The following is a 21,617-nucleotide window of genomic DNA, read 5'->3' on the forward strand; positions in this document are numbered from 1 at the left end:
ATTGCAGATTTTTAGCCAAAAAAATGAACAAATTCATTTCTTGCTTTTACCATAACCTCATCATTAATGTGCATTTTTGGCAAATTGATATCATATAATTTTGCGATCACTTCTTATGAGATTTTGAAGTTTTTAAATTTTGAAATGGTATTATATTATATTAAGGTTTGAATTGGCTCACAATGGTTTTTTTTTTTTTATGAGAATAAGACATGGGAAAGAAGATTTTGTTTCTAGTCTCCGAAAAAAAAAAGGAGGAATTTTCTTTAAATAATTACAAAAATGCATTTAATAATCATGTATTGCCTCTGTTTTCTAAACTTTAAGATTAGAAAAAGGGAAGTCTTACTTGAAAAGTAAAAATTAAAATCCTAAAAATATTGAAAAATATTAAAATACTCAAAATTGTTACATCATTTTAACTTTATTATTCGATAACTCTTGGCATTTTATTGTTACTTGCTTCCAAAATATTGTCTACAATTTTAGGGAGTGGGTAGCATTAATTGCCGAGATCATTAAATGCTATCTCTGCGTTCACTTCTAATCATTATAAATTAAAAATAAAAAAATAATAACTACAATAAAAAAAAGAGAGAGAAAAAAAAGATATTTGTTAATTATCTTGCTTGATTAACTTGGTCCATCTAAAAAAATTTTTTATTTTGGTTTTGTTGCTTTAATCAATATTGTTAATGCAAACGCTTAAATGACCAATAAATTTAGGATTTTTTTTTCTAATTTGAATTTAATTAAATAAATAAGACGTTAATTACCTTAGACAGAAAGATCAATTTCATCCATTTATTGTACTTTAGAAAAATTATATAATTATAAGAATGTAAAATAGTCTAAATTATTTATTCAGGATAAAAGCGATTTTAAAATAAAATAATTACAATACCAAAGGAGAAACATCTCAAATTTGCGGGAAAATTAGAATAATGGTATTACTTCTTAATTCAACCAGAAGAAATGAGTTAAAAACTGACGAATTATGACTGATAACTCAAATTTATTAGTCAAATATCTACTAGTATTCAATTAATATTTTTGGTTTCCTTCTCTACATTAATTTTATTCAAAATTGCTTTCATTAAATTTAATATTTTCCAAAACAACTTGATTGAAATAATGTCGAGAATTAAACCCAATTCATTTTTAAAAAAATGAAAAAAAAAATAAAGAGAAAACAGTCTATCATTCTTCTCAAAATATTAAAAAAATAACAAAATTAATTCATAAAACAATAACAAATTATTCATTCAAATATACCTAATTAATTAATTAATTATATATAGTTCAATGTTTTTAACATTAGAGTTCTTAAAGAAGGATGTTAGAATATATCAAAAAAAAAAAATCAAGAAGAAGTCAATGAATAAGACAACATATCCCAATTGTTAAGGTTAATAGTTTGATATTTCCTCTTTTAATTATTTAACTAAAATTTAAAAAAGTAGCTCTCTATTTTTTAGTAGTATAAAACACATTTAGATTTTTTAAGCATTTGCGACTAAGTTTAAACTTTAAACAAATAATAAAAATATATGCATGATACCATTTATATTCATAAACATTCAAGTTCAAATTAATATTTTAATCCGTTGAAACTATGCCAGACTAATATTCTCCTCTTGTTAGTTAGATATATAAATCTATTTCATAAAAAAAACGAAAAAGAAAAAAATTTCACACAATACTTGCCGTTGCCGATATAAGACGGTGTCGTCATTGGAAATGGCGTGGAGGGGCGATTTTTGTCCAAAAAGAACAGATTGTCTGGTACCCGACCAACCGACTTACGCCACCTAACACTATCAAATTTTATTTCCAACCGACCATAAAATAAAAACTACTCCATCGTTTACCACACCCACACGTGCTCCTTCTCACACGTGCAAAATCTTTTTTTATTTTATTTTATTTTTTATTTCGAGCTCAACAACAAAATCTTTTGAACGTGTCTGTCTTAGTGTGATCCTCACTCTAAATAATCATTACTTAGATTTAATAAGAATGACAGCGGCAGTTTATTGTAGCCCTTAATTATATGACATAAATATTATTAATAAATATGTTAATCGGAGAGAAAAAAAAAAGTGAGGGTGGGCTGTGAGAATATATGTAGGTGTAAAAGGGTGGATAAATAAAGAGAATAACAGAGAATTATATAATAGCAGTATATCATATGAAAATATGTAATTCAGAATATGTTAATTGGGGGAGAGAAAAAGAGAGTATGGCCTTATGGGGTCATTAAAGGAATATATACTGATGTAAAGGAGGGGGACAAAGCTACACTATGGGTCCTAAAATTTAAATATAATTACTAAATAAATAAATAAAAAAAGTCCAAATCTTTAAGGTCTATTTGATAAACAAGTTTTTTGGTTTTTGATTTTTCAGTTTTGAGTTTTTGTTTTTACTTTTCTGTTTTTTTGTTTTTTAAAAAGCATCATACCAAATATGTTTGCTAATTACTTTTAGTTTTATGATTTTAAAAAGTTAGAAAATTGAAAATATATAACAGAGAGAGAAAATTTTATGTAAAGTCGAGAAGACAATGGAGTGGGGTCAGAAGTAAGGATGTCATCTCCCATTCTCATGTTCGTGAAAAATTTTAGTCCTTATCTCTACTTTGTTATTCGATCCAAGTCAAATAATCCTTATTTGGAGATGGGATATTCACAGGGAAAATTACTGGTTTTATAATTAATTTTATTATTTTTAAAATTTAAAAAATAAAACAATGTAATAAATATATATTATTTATTTTTAGAAGTATTATTTACTAATATAAATAATTAATTTTAAACAATTATTTAATATTTTATTCACAATTTAATAAATGTGTCAATTAAATATATATTAATTATTTAAAAATGAAATCAGGGATCAAATCACGACATGCATTTTTCCTATTATTGAAGCGGGGATCTGACCTTGCAGAAACTTTTCTCATCCCTGATGTAGAGAATGAAAATACAAATTTATAGAGATGAAAATAAACTTTTGAAAGAGAAATTTTAGAGTGGTAAATAAAAAAATTTGAAAAAAAATAATTAGTGAAAGAAAAGTTAAAGACAAAAAGAGAAAAAAATTTGAAGAGAAAGAGTAACGTTGAGAGGAAAAAATACGTCAAAGAAAAAAATGAATTATAAAAAAATTGAAAAATTATAGTAAAAAAACAAATTCAAAATATATTTATTAGAGAAAATAAATAAATACAAAGAGAAATAAAAATTATAGTGAAATAAAATTGAACGACAAAAGAAAATATGAGAAATGAGAGTGTTGTGTTAAAACAAAAGAAAAAAAAATGGATAGAAATTAAAATTTTGGAGAGAGATAGAAATCCTGATTTAAAATATTAAAATTTTAGAGATAGATAAATTTTTTATAAAGATATTTAAAAAGAAAAAAAGTTTATAATGATAAAGAAATTTGTTAAGGATAAATATGTCACAGACAAAAAGAAGTTGAGTATTACAACAAAAAAAAATAAGATTTTAGAAATTTTTTTTATTAGAAACTATTTTTTTAATTTATATAGGACTTCAAAATCGTTTTTGAAAAGCAAAGAAACAGAAAACTGAATTGGTTATTCAACATTCTTTTTCCAAAAATAGTAAAATTGAAATCACTTTTATGATAATTTTTCACTCTGTATAATCATTTTTATGTACCATATAATCAAACAAACTAGTGATTAAAATTATTTAAAGAAAATGTAACCAAACATTTGTATATTTTAATTTAAACTATTTTTATAATAACCATTTAAAAAATATTTGTTTAAAAATTAGCAATTAAATGAGAAGGGTAAGTCAAAGTTGCCCTTAATACCAACCAATTTTATTTTCAATGTCTCGATATTTCAAGGGTTTGATTAAATCAGCACAACGCTTTTTGTTTGGTTAAAATTGGATTTAAATTTAAGAAATTTAAAGCAACATAATTTTGATCATCTTTTAATTCAATGCGATGAGTAATGAGTATATTAGTCAAAGTGGGCCCATTATTTTTTGACTTTCGTCTAATCCTTGTGAGTATGTTATGTTACTCACATTGGATTATTTATTTCTGATCAGTTGTCTTAATCAAATCAAGCATTAAAAAAAAAAAAAAAAGCTAATTGCTAAATATAAAATTTCACCCTAATAGTTATAATACTTTTTAATTTCAAATGCAATCTTTTTGAAGCTTTTATTTAATGCTTATGTACTATAAATTTTTTAAATTAAATAGAAATTAATCTACATTTTGATCCAATAAATCTCAAAGGAACTTGCTAATAAAATTAAACACCTCCTTACTTGATATAATTCATCTACCCCAACTCTTACTTAAGTGGTAAAAAATCAACAAGTTAAAAAAGTGTTACTATTCCAACCACACTTCTACCCATCAAAAACTATTTCTAAATTTTCACAATTAACATACCTTAAAGTTTATTAACAGTATAATACGAAGGGACCATGCAAGTAGGCAAAACAAATTAAACAAAGGCTCAAATTGGGAGAATTGTACATTTAATAAAAAAGCACAACTCTTAATTGTATAAAACACCCCGTGAAGAGAACCTATAGGATAGTTTAATTAAAAATATATATATATGAAATTACCTAACTTATATAATTAACAAAACAAAGTTTGTATAATTTGGCAGAAAAGATTAATATTGGGTAGGCAGACGTAGACAATTTGAATTGTTTGGTACGATTTTAAAGCACATGAAATTTTTTGTTGCAGAGTCTGTTTTCAGATTCATTTGATTTAGTATATGGTTTGAGTTAGATGATGATGTTGCATTTGGCTTTGGGTACCCACCCATAATTAATTGAACCAACGTCTAAGTCGGAAGTTGTTGGGCAGTGGAAGTTCGTTAATTATAATCAATTTAGACGTTAATTTTGTCATATTCACAGAACCACCCCCCTAAAGAAACCCAACTCCAAACCACCTCCACCCAACCGAAATGTGCCAACGAAGCAAATTCTCCACGCAATCACTCTACAAATCAACCCGTCAGGTCCATATTCTGGACGTTGTGTATGAAAGTGACAACGTATTATCTTTTTATTGTATTTTGTTATGATTTTTCAAATAAAGTGTGGAGTAAATTAATTTATTCGTAAATGAATTCTCTTTTCTTTCATCGATTTCTTTAATTGGTTAACAAATCGGATGTTTTTTTTTTCTTTTGCCTTTTTTTTTTTCAAACACAACATTAATGGGTGTCATTTTTTCAACCTCGTTTAATAATGATTGACATTTCAATCCCATAATTTTGGCCTTCCGATCCCATCAAATTCGAACCAATATCTAATAATAAAACCGGACATGACAAAATAAATAAATCTGGACACCTAAGCTCCGATGTTTGAGTTATAATCGGGAGTTGACGAATGTCAAAAGTAGGGTTATTTATCGATTCAGTCTATCATTCCAGCTCGTACTTGTAGGAAACCTAATCTTCTGGACTTGAGTACCTTGTTCTGGGCCGTATTTTTAATTGAGGAGTTGTTGGCCCGTTAGCAAATTTTACCAAGACAAGACAGGTTTAGGCCTACCATCGAAAAACCATTAAAGAGCCCTCGCCAAAATTCTCGACCAACGATCGAGAAATGGTCAGTGCGAACAACAAGTCGACTTTGCAGGCCTTGGCCTTCCTATTGGGTTTCTACATTTGGGTCTTTCCACCTTTGATCCAATTTGCATCTCTTGTAGTTTCGCTAGGCTTGACTTGATCTTTCCATAATAAAAGACATAATAGACCAATTCTGGATGGAAATTTAAGATTTCTATGGGATGGAAATGTTAGATGTTGAAGCATGTTATACAGAAGTATCTAAGTACTTTTAGATGTCGTCCTACCAACATGCATTTGTCATTTTTATTCTATATATTTTTTCATCATCTTTTTTAACTTTTTTAATTTAATTTGTTTTATTTTGAAAACAAATGTATGGACTGATTCATTAATAAATGGCTAAATACAATTATATTTATATATTACATTTAGATCTACACAACAACATAATATTTTAATTTATCATTCCATTCAAATCTAGTTGAAATCTTCCCTTTATTTTACTCTTCCAATATTCATAAACTAAATTGACATAAAAAATAATATTAAATTTATAAAAGAAAAATTTCTATATCAATTCAAATTATATTTTAAAAATATATATCAACATAAAATTATATGATTTTCTAAAATTTCTATATCAATTCCAATATTCGTAATTTTCTAACTTTTTGAAAAACAGAAAAGTAAAAATAGTTAGAAACCTAAAAACAAAAAAACAGAAATTGTTATAGTGACAGTTATTTTTCAAAATGGTTCCTTCGTGTGAAACATAATTTTTCAAAGAGGGCAGGTAAAAATGCTGTGGTGTGGTTTCCAATAATTTGGGAGCTGGGTTGAGTTATTCTGGCAACACCTGTAAAATCTCCCATAATTTCTGTCATCATGCGTTTGAATAACTTGACAGAAACACAATGAAGAAACGCCATTTGGCAACAGCAGTCTCATTTATATGGCGTCCCATCGAATTCATTTCCCTCTCATCTAATTAAATTTACTCACTCTTACTTCAAAATCCATATAATATACAACGTTAACCATTCAAATATTTCTCCTTCTTAATATGATATTTTGTTTTCTGGGCGAAGTTAATGAATTATTTTGGTGAATAGGAAATATGGTTAGAAATAAATGCGAAGGGAAATTGGTCCAAGTTACAGGTGAATAATATTGGGAGTCCCCACCGCCACACCACACTGCATCGTGAAATCCAGGCGAATAAATTCGGGGGCAGGAATGTTGTTTGTTTCTGTTTTTGTCACAAATTTTGGAATTTATTTGTTTGGAAATGATGGTAGAATCAATTATTTTTTTAAAAAAAATTAAGTATAATCATTTTTTTTCAAAAGAATCATCCTAATCCTACCTTTAAATTGATTTAAAGTAAGGGGAATGGTTTTAATAATGGCAAAAGTAATTTTGACTGTGCTAAAATCACTCTCGAACACACCCTTATTCGATTTTTGGTTTTCTTTTTCTTACTAGAGTTTTATTCACCATAGTGGTAAATGGATGCATGTTTTTCGTGTTCAAGAATCAAAATTGAATAGGAGTATTTAAAATCTTTCAGTACATTCTCTAACACTCCCCTTTGATATAATTTGACCAACGAAAGTTAAAATGTAAACTATTGAACATCAACTGCAAAAATAAAAGATATCGTAGGATAGACAGTGGTGTCTTAAATATTTTTTAACACGTTCCCAACATGATTAACCAACCAATTTAGGTAAAAGAAAGAGAGATTTACAACCATATTTAATTTTGTGGCGTTTAATTTTCTTGTAGCTTTTATATCTAATCAACGTAAGCATAACTTAGTGATAATTAACACCAACTTGTTTTTCTTTGATTTTGAAGTTGTATCTTCAAATCCTATAACAAATCGTACTGAAAAATATATAAAATCTGATGGGCCGATTTTGTTGAGATTGGGCTTTTTTATGATCTTGCAAACTTCATTATGGGCTTGCTCTGTGTAGATTTGGGCCCAAAACAAAACCCGGTCCAACATGGTAGGGAGGAAAAGCAACGCCTTCTTCTCCCCCTGAAACCCTCACTTGACTTCGCGCTGTCACTCTCTGTATATTTTTTTTCCTTTTTTTTCCTTTTGTTGCTGAACTCTCTCTGTAAACCCTGTTTCAACGAGAAATCTTCTCCTCCATGGCTCACATTTCTTTATCTAGACCTAATTTCAGGGTTCTTTCCAGCTCTTCAATTTCGAACCCAAGCGCCCTCAATTTGCTCCATTTCTTCAGCTCCACACAAGAACAGATTCCCAATGAAAGCCCCAGTGATCCCTCCGCCAGTTCTGATGCCGCAGCACCTCAGCCCGGAGGACGGGCGGCTGTCAATGGTGCAGAGCAAGTTAAGCAGAGAACTCCGAGAGGTAAGCATCGAAATCCAGAAAAATTAGAGGATGTTATTTGTAGAATGATGGCAAATCGTGAGTGGACGACGCGTTTACAGAACTCGATTCGGTCATTGGTTCCCGAATTTGATCACTCCCTTGTTTGGAATGTGTTACATGCTGCTAAGAACTCAGACCACGCGCTCAAGTTCTTCCGGTGGGTAGAGCGATCTGGCTTATTTCGGCACGATCGTGATACCCATTTGAAAATAATTGAGATTCTGGGTCGAGCTTCGAAGCTTAACCATGCCCGTTGCATTCTTCTTGATATGCCAAATAAGGGCGTCGAATGGGACGAAGACCTATTCGTTATAATGATTGATAGTTATGGCAAAGCTGGGATAGTTCAGGAGGCTGTGAAAATATTTCAAAAAATGAAGGAATTGGGTGTTGAGAGGAGTATTAAATCTTATGATGCTTTATTTAAGGTAATTCTGAGGAGGGGAAGGTATATGATGGCGAAGAGGTACTTTAATGCTATGTTGAATGAAGGAATAGAGCCCACTCGCCATACCTACAATGTTATGCTATGGGGTTTCTTTCTATCGTTGAGGCTTGAGACAGCCAAGAAGTTTTATGAAGACATGAAGAGTAGGGGTATTTCGCCCGATGTTGTAACGTATAACACTATGATTAACGGGTTCTATCGGTTCAAGATGATGGAGGAGGCGGAGCAGTTCTTTACTGAGATGAAGGGGAAGAATATTGTACCAACTGTAATAAGCTATACTACTATGATAAAAGGTTACGTTTCTGTTGGTCGAGTAGATGATGGATTGAGATTGTTTGAAGAGATGAAGGCTGTTGGTGTGAAGCCAAATGATATTACTTATTCAACTCTGCTCCCTGGTCTCTGCAATGCAGAAAAAATGTCTGAAGCACGGCAAATTTTGATAGAAATGGTGGACAAGTATATTGCTCCAAAGGACAATTCAATTTTCATGAGGTTGTTATCTTGCCAGTGCAAGCATGGAGATTTGGATGCTGCTATGCATGTGCTTAAGGCAATGATTCGATTAAGCATTCCGACAGACGCTGGGCATTACGGTATTTTAATTGAGAACTGTTGCAAGGCTGAAGCGTATGACCAGGCGGTTAAATTGCTTGACAAGCTTGTAGAAAAAGAAATCATATTGAGGCCACAAAGTACTCTGGATATGGAGGCTAGTGCATATAACCCTATAATTCAGTATCTGTGCAACCATGGACAGACCGGAAAAGCTGAAACCTTTTTCCGGCAGCTGATGAAGAAGGGTATTCAGGATGAGGTGGCATTTAATAATTTGATCCGTGGCCATTCCAAAGAAGGGAATCCTGAATTGGGATATGAAATTTTGAAAATCATGGGCAGGAGGGGTGTGTCTAGGGATGCAGAGTCTTACAAGTTGCTTATCAAGAGCTACTTGAGCAAAGGTGAACCAGCTGATGCTAAAACAGCTTTGGACAGCATGATTGAAAGTGGGCACTACCCTGATTCGACGTTGTTTAGATCAGTGATGGAAAGTCTATTTGCAGATGGGAGGGTGCAGACTGCAAGCCGAGTGATGAAGAGTATGTTGGAAAAAGGAATAACAGAAAACTTAGACTTGGTTGCCAAAATCCTGGAAGCCCTTTTCATGAGAGGTCATGTCGAAGAAGCATTAGGACGAATCGATTTGCTTATGAGTTGCAATTGCCCACCTGATTTTGGTAGTCTTTTATCCGTTCTTTGTGAAAAGGGGAAGACTATTGCTGCTCTCAAGCTTTTGGATTTTGGGTTGGAAAGAGAATGTGACATAGAGCTCTCAAGTTATGAGAAAGTACTGGATGCGCTGTTGGGGGCGGGTAAGACGCTGAATGCCTACTCGATTTTGTGTAAGATAATGGAGAAAGGAGGGGCCAAGGATTGGAGTAGCTGTGATGATCTGATCAGAAGCCTCAATCAAGAAGGGAACACAAAGCAAGCTGATGTTCTCTCAAGAATGATAAAGGGTGGAGATAGAAAGGGGAGTAAGAAAGCTTTTGCTTAATTATCATCTCCCTCTCCTGCTTAATTTTTTTTGCTTCAAGTCTTGAATAACACTCGGGTTGTTATTTGATCCATTATACTCAAATTGTAGCTTTCATCTATTTTAGCGTTCTTTCCTTTTCCTCCATAACTTTCTTCGTTTGTTCAACCGATGAATTCTGAGGGCTTTGATTTTCATAAAAAGTTTCCTCGAACATGGTGATATCTGAAACCTTCTAATGGCTCGATGAGAAATTATTATGAAGTTTTTGGCGATTCATTATACTTGGGTTTATAAATCTCGTATTTTATAGATTATAGTGAATAACGTAACTAAAAGTAAAATTCCCTTATCCCCATCCTATGAAGAAGGGGCCACGCCTGGCCATAGTTGAGAAGGAAATGAAAAGCATATCCACATGACAAATATTATTTTCCTCAGTATTTTCTCTAATAAGAATCGAGTCCGTGCCACTTACATCATTGAAGTTGCCAAGTCTTAGAGCTCTGTTTGATGTTCTGTAATGTGAATGATGAGATATTTGAGAAATCTGATGAGTTATCAAGGGAGTTACTGAAGCTGGTAAAAGATATATGTTTACTGAAGTTTTTTCAATTATTGTTTTTGTTACTTTCTTGTGTGGGACAGATAAAAATAAACTTTTGTGCAGGATTCGCTAAATTTGATGTTGCTTTTGGTATCACTTTTTAGCACAAGCTTGAAAACTTGAATTGAAAGGTGAGAGCGGTGAATTTAGAAGGTAAAATAAAAAATCTACAGAACTGCAGCTCAAGTCGTCCTCTTCTATGTATGATTATACCGTTTAGGGTTGAAGATTAACAAACTGCCAGTTGATTTGATTGCCTCGCCCAATCTAAAGCCTTGATTTTTAAAATAAGTTTCCTTCAACCTCAACATGGTGGTATTTGAAACCTGCTAGGCATGTGATATGGCTCGATGAGAAAATATTTTAAAAAAGATCGTGAGTTCTTTTTATTAGCTTTTCTCGGGGTCGGGCCATATGGTGGAGGTTTGTTCTTGTGAAATGAAATGCCAAGGACAAAGGTTATCCACATGGCATACTGAATGTTCTTTTCAAACACAAGATAAGGATGTGCCAGATCTTGTGTCCCAGTTTCTCGCCCTCCTTCGTACAAATCATATAATTCAACCTAAATGATGTCAACATTTACTTTTTCAAATACTGAAAATTGGTTTACAATCTGTTTTCTTTTTGCTTTAATCCTCGCACTTTCAAATATTACATTTTTAACGATACAAAAAATTTGAAAATATTCTTTTCATTATTGTTAATTATTTTGTTCATCTATTTCATACAAAATAGGGACTAAATACAATAACTATACTATGTCATTATTCAGTTATAGTTAACCAATCAGTAACTTAATAGGGAGTTTTCATTAAAAAAAAAAGGGACTAAATAATTTAATAAATACAATATACTGTCTATAAGCTAAATTTATAATTTAGGATAGGTTTACTATAGATGGCAGATCTAGAATTTTAGTTCAAGTAGTTTGAGTAGAATGTGACCTACATAATTAATTTTTACGTTGTTCAAAAACTTGATAATTTACCGAAGGGAAAAAAAGGATATTGATACAATAATTTATATAACAACGTTGCCCATATATAACGACAACGTGTAAATTGAAAAAGGAAAAAAAGAAACAGTTAAATCAAATAGATGATAAATATATTTATTAAAATTAATTTCTTTTAAGTTTAAAATAAAAAAGTGCGATGGCTGCACTGTTTAAAAAAGTCGAAGAATAATCTTACGTTTAAGAAACATCAACTCATATATATCTTTCTCTCATTTAAAAGTTGACATATTTATATAGATTTTTTTATATATTTATTATTTGTTCAATATATATATTCTACCAAAACGAATATAGTTCATCGGTAATTGATATATATCTTTAATCAAGGGATTAGTAGTTCGATCTCCCAACCCACGTGTTGTACTAAAAAAAATGGCAGGTTTTTTGTTTTTCTTCTTTTAGTCAACATAAACCAAATTGACATATTTATATAAAAAAAATTCTTTTTAAATAATTCTTCTTTTAAGGATACTTTTATATTAAAAAAAAGAACTATCAATCTTAAAAATGATAATTTAAAGTGAAGAAAAAAATATTGGTATAATAATTTATAGAAAAAATATTACATATATGTAATAACAACGTATAAATTGTAAAAAAAAAAAAAAAGTAAACATTATCTCAGCATATGACTTTTGAGGAAAAATTGACCAAATTTTTTTCCTCATTTTAACTATGAAAAATCAAATATTACATTAAATAAAGGAGAATCACATGATAAATATAAAAATCCAAAAAGATCACCTATTACATAAAAATCGTAAAAATATTAAAAAGTTGAAATGAGAGATCTAACCCAAGAATTATTTTCTTTTCCTATACAAAATTTGTAGATACTAATTGTATTTTGTGCACAGTTCAGGGGAGCCCCTGGACCCTTAGATCCGTCGCTGTTTTATATGGTATAAATTATAATTTAGTTTATTATTTTATTCAACAAAATTTACATCATTTTTTATTATTAAGAATATAATTCGTCGTAAAATGATGGTGGCGTGGCGTGACAGGTTTTTTTTCTTTCAAATATTAGAAAACTTTCCAGATAATCAGATATTACTTTTCAGCCGCGGCGGCGCGATTGCGAAAATATGACCATGCGTTAGTTCAAATTGGTCGTACTCCACGTGGTTTGTCGGCCAGCCAAATAAATATTACCATATTTGGAATTCTGCATTTTCGGCATCCAACCTAAATAAATATATATTTGTGAACATAGCACAAATTTTAAAATTTTATAAAATTCAAATTGAAGTAAAACCGCTCAGCTAGGCTTAGCGCAGCAGTAAAAAAATAGGTTTCAGCTATTTTGAATTTTAGTTTTTAAGATATATATGGAAGTGATTAAATGAAATTACAATGATAAAATAAGTTCTTCGTAATGGAGGAAAATGTTCAAAATTCCTTAATTGGAAAAAGAAAATGTGATTCATGAACCATATATTCAAAATAATAAAATTAAAGAAAACAAAAACAGAGAATCATGAATCGGGAATCATATATTCAAAAGTATTATATTAAAAAATAAAGAGGAAAATCATTTGTCGTTGGCTATGTTATGTGTCATTGACTATAACATAAATATTCATACCGGAGCATATATACACTTTATTTTTTATAAAAAAAATCATATATATAGGCATAATTTTCGTTTTGTCATGATATATAGAGACATAAATTAAGTAATTACATGTCTATTGATTCGGTTCCTGAATCTTTATTTCTTTATTTCTTTTTTTAGTACAACATGTCCTTGGGGGGATCGAACTCACAATCAATTTATTGGAAATATATGCCAATTATCGTTGGGTCATGCTCGCTTTGACAGTTTCTAAATTTTTCCCACAATATTTTCTTTGAAACAACTATAATATAATATAGGCAAAATATACACTTTTTAGGCAATTATCATTTTAATCTATTGAAAAATCTTAATTGAGTCACTTTATTAACAAAAGGTTGATGGATCATTAGATTATTATTTTACAATATATATATGTGTGAAATTAAATCAACTTTAGTGGGACATGAGTATTATTATTATTTTATAATTAAAAAATATAGAGAAAATAAGTATTAAGTTGGAGCTTAGAAAATGGATGACCAATCAAACACTATGGATTTAGTTTATTTCTTTTTACTTGATTTTTTAGTTTGTTATGAAACTTTATTGTTTTACATTGAATAGGAGTAGTTAAGTTGATTTGTCTTTATGGATTGATGTAACCATTAAACTTGGATTGATTATTTAATTCTCCTGATTGAATGATTATGATTGTTTTATCTATGTATCTATATGCTCAATGCCTTTAATCTATTAGTCATACATTGATTGATTTTAGACTTGAAATTTTATGTTCGGGAGATTTAGAATTCTTTTAGAGGTCGTTAAAAGATTTATTCAATAAATCTTTTAATTACTTGTTATAGAAACTAGATATTGATATTGGTTTCTTAATTAGTAATGAGAATTAGCTTGCGCTCGGGAATGACAATTGAGATTTGAGAGTTATTGGCTTATAGAATTAATAGTCCATTACTGGGAAATTAAGTAATTGGTTCATATATTCAATATGTTAAATCAATTCTATACGACTTTTCCCATCATTTTTATCTTTATTATTAATTAGTAATTGCTTTGATTCTAATATCTCATTTGAATTCAATTTTCTAAATAAAATTGAGCGATATGAATGTATCTGTGATATTTAGGTGGGTTAGAAATTTAATACATAGGACGATAATATCTGTATTAATTACTTACCATCAATATTAAAACTTGGTCCGATATATTTGTGGTAAGCAAATTGCAGTACAAAGACGTTGAAGAGATCAAACAAGAGACATAGATTGATGAGTCTTTTGTGAAGAATGATGATTTTAGGAACGATCTAGAACAGCCACTCCTATGCGATGACACGACCAAGTGATAAACTTGAGAAATTGACCATTATTGAATGATTGGAAAATGAAAGAAAGAATTGAACTAGAACGCATGGTGGGGTCCATTAATTCTTTTTATTTTTTTTTTGAAAAAATGTGATCGAGATAATTCCAACTGGATGTGTCTGTTTGGTTAGACCTTTTGCAAAAAGGAAAAAAAAAATAGTAACCTCAATATTCTATCTAGCTTGATTTGGTTGGTGTTCCAAACTTTAATTTTCCCCACATAATGTCTTGTCCTGCCCACCACATGATTAAATGGGGACAATTTTTGGAAGTATTTATGTAGAGTTGGACCTTCTGACTAAAGTTCGCAACATGATCGAGCTCAAACAATTCGGATCCAACTCCACAGCACATGTTTGGGCTCTAATTCCAGAGGAGTATATATTCCCTACTTTTAACCGTGTGGTAAGATAGTATTTATCTCTCAAGTAAATTGTGACTGCTCAATCATTCATGTATATATTTTCTCTCTTGTCGGGAGTCTCTTGTAAAACTTATCGACCATTTATTTTGTTACACTCTTAATCATTCTTTCATCGCACAGAGATTCATTGAACTTCCTCTTAACAATATTTCTTAGTGTCGTTAATATTTAGATTGCAAGGAGTGCAAATAAAGTACTACGTTGATTAGGAAAGTGAGCGACTCATGATATATTGTAGAAGACAATTATCTCCAATAATATGAAAGATGAAATCAAGAATAAAATCTAGCCTAAACTAACCAACACTAAAAAGATTTGTGAATAAAAAGATTCACTAACATATTTCAACGTCTAATAAATATCTACTATATAAATATATTTTATAAAATATGATGTTTTTGTACCATATAACTGTTAAGGACAACTGTATCCCGAGTACCCATGTATCTCCGTAATGGTATGATATTGTCTGTTTTAGACATAGCCGTCACGACTTTACTTTTGGTTTCACCCAAAAGATCTTATACCAATTGAGATAATTGTCTTTTCTTATATACTCATGATCATTCACCTTCCTAGTTGGAACTTTGTTTGCAATCACCTTACAAACCTAACAATAACTATTTCGTTTTTTGATTTAAGGTGAATTTAGAGGGAGGTAATTGCCCGTTTTTTTTTCGAACTCCACCTACGATATAGATAATGAGCACTTAAAATTTAATAATTAAAAAGCATCGTGACTTTCAATTTTCAAATGTGGCATTACAAAGTGTAAAATGATTGGATCATGACTCAGAGACAGCAGCCAGCGTGGATTTTTTTCCAAGGGATGACCATTAAATTCTTAAATGAATAGATTGGGATGAAGTTTGCATATTATTTGGTCCGATTGGTGACATTTTCTTATCATTTCTTGTGTTTGAAACTTAAGCATTTGACAATTATAGATTCGTTTGATAACGTTACAATTTCTTACTTCTCGTTTCTAATTTTATTAAGAAATTAAACATTTTACTATGTTTTTGTTTCTCATTTTTCTAAAAACATTCTCAAAATTATTTATAAATTTTGAAAAAAAAAAGAAGTTAGGTTTCTTATTTCAATTTATTCTAAAATATAGATAAAAATGGATCATTTTGAATCTATAAGTGCTGTGGTCCTGTAATTCTTTTTTTTTTTCTTTTCTTTTAAAAAGGATGGAACAAAAATGAGTAACATTACCAACCAGCCATGTATTTCTTATTTCTCAAAATTTAAAAAAATGTTCTGGAAAATTTGGGAGAAAAATGGAGAAGTTTCTGGTAACTTTTTAATTTATTGTAAAATGGAAAAATTATATAGATAGAATATAAACTTTATTTTCTGCTGGAGTCCACCCTGGCCATAATCTGTGTTCAGGTTCACTGCTACCTTAGCTTTCGGCTTGTAATCAACAGAACACGACAAAAATGTGCATGAATCGTCTTAAAAATTCTAATTTCACATTACAGGATTAGTTTGCCAACTCGGCCTTCCCCTTCCCTTATATTAGACATGGAATTGTACAGAAACTGTTTCCATTTCCAATGCTCTGTCTTCCAATTCCAAACGATTACAATTTTCAGAAGATGGGGCGTTTGGAAGATTACAAGCCTGCATTGGCCATGGTGGCCTTGCAGTGCATTTATGCAGGTCTTGCCATCTTCAGCCGAGCTGCTCTTCTCGATGGGATGACCCCCAGAGTTTTTGTTGTCTACAGAAACGCCATCGCCACTCTAGCCATGCTCCCTGCTTCTTTTTTCTTATCAAGGTTCCATTTTTAACGAATCCACAACTTTCCACAGCCGAGCTCTTCAATTTCTCATTTACCCACTTCCCCTTTTTACAGGAAGACTAGCAACAGGCCTTCAATTGGACTCACGGGCTTTTCTCTGATTTTTCTGACTGCTCTCATTGGGTATGATTTCATTTCTTTTTGTCTTTTTTTGGATCTTGCAAAACCCTTTTCAATTGTGGGGATTTGTGATTCTACAGAGTAACGGGCAATCAAAATGCCTATTTTGAAGGGCTCTACTTATCCTCCTCAACAGCGGCCAGTGCCATCGTTAATCTGATCCCTGCAATCACGTTTGTGATGGCAGCCATTGCAGGGTACGTTAATCTGATCCAATGCCATAAACAGTGTAATTGCTAATGTTTAAACCCGTGTGTAAAAATTAGCATCACAAATCCAAGTGTTTCAGATTGGAGAAACTAAAGGGGAGAAGCTGGAGAAGCGCTGCCAAAGTAGTGGGAACAGCGGTATGCGTTGGGGGAGCTGCTTCCATGGCGCTAATAAAAGGCCCTAAGCTATTGAACACAGAGATTTTGCCTAAAAATGTTGGCCTTTTCAATATGCTTGGAATCGGAGGAGAAAGCGGAGAGGACACGTGGCTTCTGGGCTGCGTGCTTCTCTTCGTGAGCAGTTGCTGCTGGGCATTTTGGATCATCATGCTGGTTCGTCAATCTTATTTTTCCCGACCAAATTTCGAAAAAAAAAACCAAATTGTTTTCTGCTAATCCTTAAAATCTCGCAGGTTCCAGTTTCAAGGCACTGTCCGGACCATTTAATTTCTTCCACCTGGATGTTGTTCTTCGCCATGTGTCAATCCGCAGCCATCACTCTGCTTGTAGACGACACCGATAAAATTTTGAATCTTCCTTCTCCATTGCAATTGGGTTCTTGTTTATACGCCGTAAGTAACTGTAATTGCAACACATTCAACTGAACAATTTCCCCCTTCAAATTGAACCTCAAAATATGATTTTTTTTTTTTCCATCTGAAACAAATTGCTAGGGAACATCCTCTGCTTTGTCCTTTTTCGTTCAAGCTTGGTGCGTCTCGCGCAGAGGGCCCCTTTTCACCGCATTGTTCAACCCTCTTTGCACTGTAATCACAACTTTCATTTCTTCTATATTTATGCACGAACAGCTATACACTGGCAGGTAATTCAACGACAACACCACCTCATTTTTTCCCACGATTTCCCCCACTTGATTAGACCTTAATTTTTGCTTAATTATTGATTGTGCAGCTTATTGGGTGCTGTTGGTGTGATAATTGGGTTGTATATCGTACTATGGGGTAAGGCCAAAGACGTTGAAGAGATTAAACAAGACGTGATTGATGATTCTTTTGTGAAGAATGATGATTATTCTAGGAACGATCTAGAACAGCCATTGCTATGCGGTGACACGACCAAGTGATAAACTTGAAAATTTTGAGCATTGAATGATTGGAAAATGAAAGGAGAATTGGATCGAACGCATGGTGGGGTCCATTAATTCTGTATTGTTAGACCTTTTGCAAAAAGAGGAAAAAAAATATTAGGCTCAAAATTGTATCTTGTTTGATTTTGTTGGCGTTACAAATTTAATTTTCTCCACATATAGTGTCTTGTCTTGTCCACCACACATGATGAAATGGGATGATTTTTGGAAGTATATATGTAGAGCCCAGAACCTTCTGACTGAATTAAGTTCGCAACATGTTCATGCTGAAACAACTCGGATCCAACTCGTTCGCACATGGATGGGCTCTAATTCTGCTGGAGTATATATTCCCTATTTAAACCCATTTATAATACCATTCATATATGTTTTCTCTTGGTGGTGAGAGTTTGCTATAAGATTTGATCGACTATTTTTTGTTAACACTCTTAACATCTTTTCATAGCACAAACATTTATCGAACTTTCTCTTAACGATCTTTCTAGTAGATATGCCACTTCTCTAATGTTGTTGAGATAATTATAGACTAGTGTTGTTGAGATTGGGTCATGTTTAACTTGACAAGTGTTAATTAAATGTTAATTTAAAAGGCTTGTTTAAAAATCATTGAAAGTAGTCAGGCAATCACTCAACTACTAGTTAGTTTTAAAGATAAAAAAAAAGGGTGGTTCATTGCCCTAGAAAAGGTTCCAAAACCACTCCAACCATTGAGAGCCTTAAAATTGTATGGCTTTACTTTTCGTAACTTTACTAGCAAGGTGCTCTCAAATACAAATACATATATATATATTCTTTTGTTGATGTCGAAATCTGGCTGGTCTATGTGTCTTTCGATTTGATCGTTGGACAAGTCAACCTGCAATAATAGACGTTAATATTGGTGCAATGCCATGTCTAAGGTCCAATGAAGTTATATATATATACATATATATGCGTGTCTATATCTTTCCATATTAAACGAGGGTGGAGATTGGAGAATTGTGTTAGGTATCATCGTTGAATACGTTGGGTAATTTCATTTTCATACCATGATGGCTCATAAATCATAATATGGTACAGCCAACTGTACACTTCCATCAATTTGAGCATTTTTCTTCTTATTTCCTTCACCATACATTCTGCTTGGCTCAGAAGAAAGAAAGAAAAACGTCTTTCTTCGTTTACACATCAGTTTTTACCAATAAAATGTCAGTTTGGATGGTTTCAGTATTTACTAAAGAATTGCAGAAATAGTTTAGAAAAAGAAAAAAGAAAACTTTAATGTATTTAAATAAAGAAAAAAAATTATCTTAAACTGGTTCACCCAATCACAGCCTACATCTAGTCTTCCGCAATGTGCATGGAATCTCACTCCACACTGCAGTATTGAGACGCTGTCCATGACATCTCAACGCTACAAGCATTTCAGCATGGGCACTATGCCCTCATGTCCACACCTGCAGCAACTTCAACCTTTCAAACTTATTTTCTTCCTCCTATCGTTTTGGCTCCACGTTCCCCCACATATATCAAATAAGAAAACTCTAAGGACAATGGTCCTTAAAGTATCTCGGTATGATATCGTCTTCTTTTGGACAGCTTTTGATTTAACCCAAAAAACCTCATATCAATGAAGATAATTGTTCTCATCTATATATAATAAGATTATTTCCTTACTTAACCAATGTGAAACTTTGTTTATTACAAACTTAACAAAAATCTATGTAAAATTTAATGTCAGAAATCATGTGCACTTTTTACCATTGTTGTCCCACTCCCAGCCGACACAACAGTCAACCCTGTAATTTTGTCTGTGTGAGACTGAAACCTGCTCCTTGGGTTGTCTCCTGTTTAAATATTTAACATAATTTTGGTATGCAGATTAAGATTTAAGAATATAGATTCTGTAAATCCAAGGTCCATTAGGGTATTCAAAATATCAGACAATTAAAAGAAACAACAAATCTAATAATTCAATAATCTAACTCTTTTTCCAACTCAAATAGTTTACATTGGGTTGTTGGCAAAATTTGCATATTGGTCTGAGACTCTCAGTTCATTTCAAATAAATTGAGCTTGTTTATACTAATTACTAACTTATATCCAGCAAAGGAATAGAAGATCTTGAAAACAATTCAAACTTTCAATAAGTGTTTCGGTTTGTACCGTCTATTCCATTTTTGCTAAATTCACTGATTAATTTTAACAAAAAAAATAATTTAAAAATCCAAAAACTCACTAAGTTAATGAAAATCAAGTTTTACTCAAATTATTTTGATTAATTTACAAATTTCAACCAAAAACCAACTCTAAGGTTACTTTTGTCTAAATTTTATCAGTTTCAAATTAAACATATTTTTTATAATTTATTGCACACGTGAAAGTATTTTTTTCAATAATATTTCAAACGAAAATTTATTAGAGGATAAAAATTACAATATTTTTTGTAATATTTAATAAAGTTTAAGGTAAATCTGATGAAGTTTGAAAAGTTTAGACAAAAATTGATCCACCTTTGCCAAATTTAGGGTGAGAAAGGGATCTTCTTCGTAAATTTATAATAAAAAGAAAAATCATAATTGTTTTGCGTGAGGCAAATTAGTTTGGGCTGGGCCTTATTCAGGCTTTGGTAATTTTGAGACCAATAGGTGTCTCTTGTTCGGTTGCGATGCTCCAAAGTTCAAACCAAAGTTGTTGTTTTCAAAAAGAAAAGCATACGTTACGTCCGAGTGAATTTTCCAGACCTTGTTTGAAAATTAAAATAATATCACGAGGTAATGTCGGGCTGTTTTAGAAATTTATTTGTATAAATGTTTAAATTTTTCTAATTTTACACTTTTAGATTTCTGCATTTTGGATTTTATTTTAATTTCGATTTTACCCTTATTTATTGCATTTATATTTATTATAATTATTTATTTTTTTAAATATAAAAGATTTAATTCCATAAATTATTATCATAATCATTTCATTATCGTGGGTCCATACTAATTTTCAATACAAAATCTCTTAATTCACCCCTTCAAAACCTTAATTTACCCCCTAAAAATATTGATTTTCCCACAATTCAAAATCACATAAACATCTTTTGAAGTCTCAATAAACATATATCCGCATATTTAAAAAATATATTCAAAAATTATAGTATATATCTACTTATATATCCGTATATATATATTCAAAATCACTATAGTATATATCCACGTATCTGCATATATACAAGGTGAGTTATAAGATATATCCACTTATATATCTGCATATATACATTCAAAATCACTATAATATATATCTGTATATCTGTATATATACAAGTTGAGTTATAAGATATATCATAATTAAATCACTATACTATATATCCTCACATATACAATATTTCACACCAAATCAGAAATTGAA

General features: G+C 31.2%; 2 protein-coding genes across 2 annotated transcripts; both read left to right on the forward strand.

Moving 5' to 3' along the window:
- Nucleotides 1-7,647: 7,647 nt before the first annotated feature.
- Nucleotides 7,648-10,115, forward strand: LOC111007208 (Tetratricopeptide repeat (TPR)-like superfamily protein). The gene has a single exon (XM_022279486.2). It carries the CDS (start codon nucleotides 7,760-7,762, stop codon nucleotides 10,013-10,015), a length of 2,256 nt encoding a protein of 751 aa, XP_022135178.1. The 5' UTR covers nucleotides 7,648-7,759; the 3' UTR covers nucleotides 10,016-10,115.
- A 6,421-nt stretch (nucleotides 10,116-16,536) lies between these two features.
- On the forward strand, nucleotides 16,537-18,665 carry LOC111007127 (WAT1-related protein At4g28040). Its single transcript, XM_022279341.2, has 7 exons — nucleotides 16,537-16,781; nucleotides 16,860-16,928; nucleotides 17,006-17,122; nucleotides 17,215-17,467; nucleotides 17,548-17,706; nucleotides 17,809-17,957; nucleotides 18,047-18,665. Exons 1-7 carry the CDS (start codon nucleotides 16,558-16,560, stop codon nucleotides 18,216-18,218), a joined length of 1,143 nt encoding a protein of 380 aa, XP_022135033.1. The 5' UTR covers nucleotides 16,537-16,557; the 3' UTR covers nucleotides 18,219-18,665.
- The last annotated feature ends 2,952 nt before the right edge of the window (nucleotides 18,666-21,617 follow it).

The sequence above is a fragment of the Momordica charantia genome (assembly GCF_013281855.1).
Source record: "Momordica charantia cultivar OHB3-1 chromosome 6 unlocalized genomic scaffold, Mcharantia_2.0 BLBB01000006.1, whole genome shotgun sequence".
Classification (NCBI taxonomy): Eukaryota; Viridiplantae; Streptophyta; class Magnoliopsida; order Cucurbitales; family Cucurbitaceae; genus Momordica; species Momordica charantia.